Below are 6,000 nucleotides of genomic sequence, written 5' to 3'. Positions count from 1 at the left end.
GAAATAACACAGCAAGAGAAAGATTTTGCAATGTGTTTATAGTTGATTTGTGACTAAAATGATGTGTGATTAAAATTATACAAACAAATAAAATATATAATTGATATAAAGTTTTTTATTATGCAATACAAGAACAACAAATACAATTACAAAGAAAGAACAAAAGAAAATGAGGGTTACAAACAATAATTCAATGCATACCAAGACTTACATGCAGTTTCTTAAGGAGTTTACATACACATCAAAATCAAAATAAAAAAGTAAGGAGTTTTCTTTGAAAATGTACATTTATGAATGTAAAATTTAGCAAGAAATAGCAATATATTAATAATAAATTTGCAGCGAGAGGGGTCTAAATTCAAAGAGTAACCAAAAAACACAATTTTTGGGGTTATACAGAAGTTTGGATATAAATAATTTATCTAAAGTCTTAAGCAAGCTGGCCTACAAAAACTCTTTTATTAATATTTTAATAATTTGATTTAATAACATTTTGAAAAAATAATTACAGGCAACAATAATTAATACAGAAACGTCGCGAGTAATGTCTAGCAGTCAGCTAACGTTACTCTGTTTCAGGCTTTTATATGCAGCGAAAGGACGTTCAGCTTCCGGGTAAGTGTAAAAACACTTCCGCTAAACTTCCTCTGCTTTACTTTCATTGTTGACAATTTCTTAACTACTGAAAAATTAGTTCAAAACCGGATTAACAGTAGTCGGTCCATCTGGAATGTTTATTTAGTTTATTTAGTAGCCGCTGCGTCAGTTGTGTGGGAAATACTTTCATGTTTTCTTCACTGATAGTGAGCTAAGTTGAGCAGCTAGCCGTCTAGCCTGCTGTGTGTCTGTGAATCTGCACTGAACGCCAAGATTATGTTTCTCGGTGTGCTTTTGTTATGCTTTTACTTGTTTTGAATAACCTGTGCAGCATGGAATCTGAGGGAATCATCATTCGGATAAAGACACCGGGGGGAGACATGGACTCATCAGTGGACTGTCCATCACATCTCAACTTCAATGATTTGCTGGTGAGTTGCTGTTTTAATTTTAGTCACAGCGTGTTTTTATGTGGTGTCTCGGTACATTTTGGAGAGAGAACCCATGAAAGCGTGTCATTCCCTGACGAGTCGTTGTCAGAATAGTGGTGCTGATTGACAGCTGTCAGTCAAATGTGTGATTGCTCAGTGATTCTCCTCTTGTTTGGCAGGCCGCGATCAGAGATGTCATGCCTGAAGCCACAGTCACAGCTTTTGAATGTGAGCATTGTTGTTGTATTTAAATTATTTTCCTATATTAAAGCAAGTTACTATCAGTGTATCCAGTAAACTAGTTTAAGACGATAAGAAAATATGAACGAATAACTACTGTCTTTTTCTGTTTGCAATGCTGTTAAAAAAACAGTTGGTCTTAAGGGGCTAAAATGTAAATATTGCAAAAAAAGTAAATATACAAATTTACAGATGAAAGATAAAAGTGTTTGTTTAAAGAGGCGAGTGAGTAGCTGTTAGATGATTCAGATGTGTTCTGGTTTATTTCAGATGAGGATGAAGTTGGCGACCGAATCACAGTTCGCAGTGATGAGGAACTCAAAGCCATGCTGTCATATGTGAGTATGCCTGATGCATAAACGCAGCTGAAACCTTTCATTTTGAGTGATTTCAGCATAATTTCTTAAATTTGTTTAATAGGCAGTAAAGAACTACACTGCTTATAACTGTAAACAAAACGCCACCAATCAGAGAAGTCACACAAAACTCGGACAAAAGAGCACTGCATGAAGCTTTGCAAATGATGTAACCAAGTCTGTCTCTCTGCACTCTTAGATACTTATGTATTTGTGTGTATATTAATATTACAAAAAAAATCTAAAAAGTGTGTATATACTATTTTATATATATATATATATATATATATATATATATACTGTTTTATACTTATTATTAATTACTTTAAGTCAGTTGTTTTATATTGTACTGTTGATTTATTCAACAACATCATTTGCAATACTATGGGATTCATTCCAGTACACAGTCTTGTACTTTTTTTTCTGATTCAGATTTTTTACAGTCAAATCATAGTTTGTTGTAGTGCTGTCACAATATTAGATTTTCACTGCATGGTTGTTATGGTCAAAAATAATTTATCTGTAGAAGGTCTGGGAAAAAAGCTATCAGTCAGATTCATCTTTAACTATGTTTTCTCCTTTTGGCCAATAAAAATATAAACTAAAAATATAATTCTAGGGACATGGAGAGAGATTTTGTAATAGCTACTATCGGTTATCGCTGATATATTGCAATACCTCATCCTGGAGCTGATTGGTTCATAAGACTGTTCAATCACAATGCTGCGCTGAAATGCCTATGGAGAAAACAGACAAAGAAAAGTACTTTCGGAACCAAGGCAGCTGAAAAGTGTGTGGTCACTGTTGCGCTCTATTACAGTCTGTTGTATTAGACTTTTGAATGCTGAGAGTGTTTTTGTTGGAAGGGAAAATCTATTACAAATCTATTATTCCAGATCTATTCACCCTTGGGGTACGTGTTCTCATTACTTTGCTGATTGGCAAGGATGACAAGTAGCTACATATTTTCTTTTTCACCTCAATTTCTTCATCTATTTCCTTTTTCTGGCTGCACCTCTTGATGTTTCCATGGCAACGTGCTCTCTGGCTCGAACCCCCTTTTAAATTATACAGGTGTTAACCAAGCAAGATTAGCAAAGGGAAAACTGTGATGATAAAATCCTGTTTAATTTTTATTATTCATTATATTTGTGTTGACTCAGGCAGTGGCCTCCCCCTGTGACCAGGCACAGATTGAAAATGCTGAAAATATTTGTCTCACACGTTTAATAATATCGTAAACTTTTGATTCAAATAGTCTTTCTTTTCAAGTCCGGGAATGTTGTTGGCTACTCTTGTTTCCTCTCTTCTTCATCTCGCTCAGATTTCAGTTCGTTGTTTTTAACATTCTTCTTTTGAGACCGCCGTAGAAGTGCTTTCAATACTTACTGCTCACATTGTGGACACCAAGCGTAATGACTCGTAATAGTTTTTCCCCCTGTGAAGTACAGTGGAAGTTAAATGAACTATCAACTTTTATTATTTATTATTCAATACTTAAAGTTTCGCCTCATTAGAAGCACAGCCCTCCTGGGTAGAGGAATTTTTTAAAATCCACTTTCAGCTGGTGTTGTCTTTTACCCCCCATCAGCTCTCAATGACTCTCGAGTAGCCATGGGCTTCAAAACCACCGCTTCTGCAGGAAATGAAATCACTTAGATTTGATATTTATTTATTTTTAGACGCTTTATCAAAGTTGTACCTCTCAAGGCCATTGCAGTCATTAGCCAGATTAGGCCAGAAGGTGACACACTGACAATGATGTCTCGCGGGTGTCCTGCACTGCCTGAGTGTAATTCAACTTTTTTTTTTCCTGTCTTGATTAATTCTGCGGTCGCCGTGTGGCTGGTTTTGAAACACACATTCTGACATTGGAGATATCTGCTGGAATGCGAGTATTCGCGACAATCTGCATTAATGCTTATGTACTTATGTTCCTCCTAAGGAACGTGCCATCGCACATCACCAAAGAATTCTTTGAGGCCATATTACTCTGTGAATATTACCGCACGTTGCAGATTACCTCCCCATCGCATTTTGGTTAACAACGCAACCGAGTCCACTTTTTCTGAAAATTAGTTTTTCCTCCCATGATGCCGTTTGCTCCTCCAGGGAGAGCCCAAGCTGCTGAGAAGGGGGAATTTAATATGCGTGTAACATGTTCGGAAGCTTGTGCCTACATTTAACCGATCATTGTGGTCATATTTCAAGCGTGTGCCCTTTGCCTTGGTGGCTCTTGGGGTCTCTGTGGGCACCTTTATGAATTTGCTTCAATTAATTCCATGTGAAGGGATCTACCGTTATGTAGACTTAATAGGAATTAAGAGATGACTTCTTGCTTTACAGGTGCGTAAGCTAATTCACCGAGCTCTCTGGTGGAATCCGACCTTCAAACTATCTTCACTCATGTTTTTTTTTAGTCCAGCAGCGATCATCTGTCTGAGGTCTCTGAGATATTCTGGCTCCCCGGTGAGCTGCTTCTTACAGTCAGCCTTTCCAGGATGTTAGTTCAAAGTTAAAGACTGACCCATGTCAGATGTAGCCTCGCTAACACACACACACACACACACACACACACACACAGGCACAGATCTCCCAGGCTGTGTTTTACTCGGGGTGTTTTAATGATCGGGGTCCAACAGAGCGGAGGTCCGACTCCTCTGTTCCCTCCAGCTCTCAAGCTGCCTTCCTGTGATCAAACTGCCTTTAGTTATTGTCCAACAAAGGGAGGTTTCTTTTAATACACTGTTACAGATTAGTTAGGTAATTCCAGCCCTAATCGATAAAGCAACTGAGTGGAAAATTAAAGGTGTGTGTTTTGGTAGAGCTACATGGTTTCAGTGCCTGCAGGCAGTGCAGAGAGGTGACAGTGATAAATAGGGTATTTAATAACAGCTGCTCTAACACTGCTTCCTCTGCATGTCCTCGCGCGTGCCCCGGCGTATTCATCATGCATTTGCACGCGGTGGAGGGATGGCGCTGTACCGCCGGCCCCTCAGTTAGGCTTGCTTTTGACCTTTGTCTTGTTCTGCTTTTGTCTCTCTTTCTCTCGGTCTCTGTCTTTCTTTCAAATGCTGACATTCTCCCCTCCTCTCTTGTCCATCTGGATCTGTGGTTTTTAATGGCTTTATTGTGTATGATGGGGCTCTGTGTTTGGAGACAAAGGTCTCGTGCTGGACTGAGAGAAGAGGACGAACAACCAGATGGTTCTGTTAACCGAAACATCAATTGAATGTTCTTTTGGCTGGAGAGAAAAATCTCTGCGTGGGTTCGAAAGAGAGAGTGCAGTTCTTTTGAAATAGAATCCACAGAAGTGGTAGATGACATATCACATGTAAAATACACGTATGAGACAAGTTTCTGAAAAAGGTTTTAAAATGGATTCAGCAAAAGTGACTAACTGCAAGATAAATTTAATTAATATTCAATATTGATAATGCAAATATAATATAAATAATCATTATAAATAATATATCAACTAACAAATTATATAATATGTAGATATTTTTTCGTGTGTGTGATTAATTGCGATTTAATGCATGCAAAATAAGTTTTTGTTTACATAATATATGTGTGTACTATGTATATTTTTGTATATATAAATGCACACACATGCATGTGTATATATATTTAAGAAAAAGTTTATATATTAAATATAAATATAAATTATATGAATGTAAATATATACATGTAAATACATTTTAAAAATTTAAACTATGTGTGTATTTATATATAAATAATAAATATATATAGATCTACAATTTATTATGTAAACAAACTTTTATTTTGGATGTGATTAATCGTGATGAAACTTTTGACCACACACACACACACACACACACACATGTGTCTGTACAAACACATATTTTTATGTAATATCACAAAGTCTTATGTAAGTAAATGCACATTGTCATTACAAAACAAGTCTTTTCAATTTCTTTATTAATGGCATAATTAGAGAAATTAAACAAATTATTATTGGATTAAATAAAGATAAAACATAATTACACAAAAAGCTTGTCATGACATTAATAATATCATAAGGTTTATAAATGCCAGACTCCATTTCAGTCTATTATGCAGTTGATTAATTAATAGGCAGCCATTACTGGCAGATTGCGTTACGTCAGGCTGAAATGAGAAAACTCAGTGATTGGTCTGCGTCTGGCAGCCATTACAACGGATGAATTGATACAGAGGGTGACTGGTGTTTCAGAAAGATTACCTGAGCAGGGTGCTCAATTCATTTAGCATCTTTTCTTTTTCTCCCAACATGCAAGTGACTATGAGAGACAAAAAAATGTGTTTTTTTGACATAAGATTGCTTTTATGTACTCCATGGGACTTTTTTCTGAAAGACCTTCACTGAGCATAAT

At 36.4% G+C, this 6,000-nt stretch overlaps 1 protein-coding gene across 2 annotated transcripts in view; it reads left to right on the top strand.

The window, feature by feature from the left end:
• The first annotated feature begins 587 nt into the window (after window positions 1-587).
• The window catches only part of LOC306880874 (dual specificity mitogen-activated protein kinase kinase 5-like), a 49,080-nt gene continuing 43,667 nt past the window's right edge, over window positions 588-6,000 (top strand). For both annotated transcript variants that reach the window (XM_079434673.1, XM_079434674.1), the window contains exons 1-3: window positions 588-1,028; window positions 1,208-1,256; window positions 1,539-1,606. In XM_079434673.1, coding sequence (XP_079290799.1) covers window positions 897-1,028; window positions 1,208-1,256; window positions 1,539-1,606 — 249 coding nt within the window. In that variant the 5' untranslated portion in view covers window positions 588-896. The remainder of the gene's footprint in view (window positions 1,029-1,207; window positions 1,257-1,538; window positions 1,607-6,000) is intronic.

This window comes from Barbus barbus (assembly GCF_936440315.1).
Source record: "Barbus barbus genome assembly, chromosome: 2".
Taxonomy (NCBI): domain Eukaryota; kingdom Metazoa; phylum Chordata; class Actinopteri; order Cypriniformes; family Cyprinidae; genus Barbus; species Barbus barbus.
The sequence above is the reverse complement of the archived record's forward strand: the minus strand, read 5'-3'. Positions and strand labels throughout refer to the sequence as shown.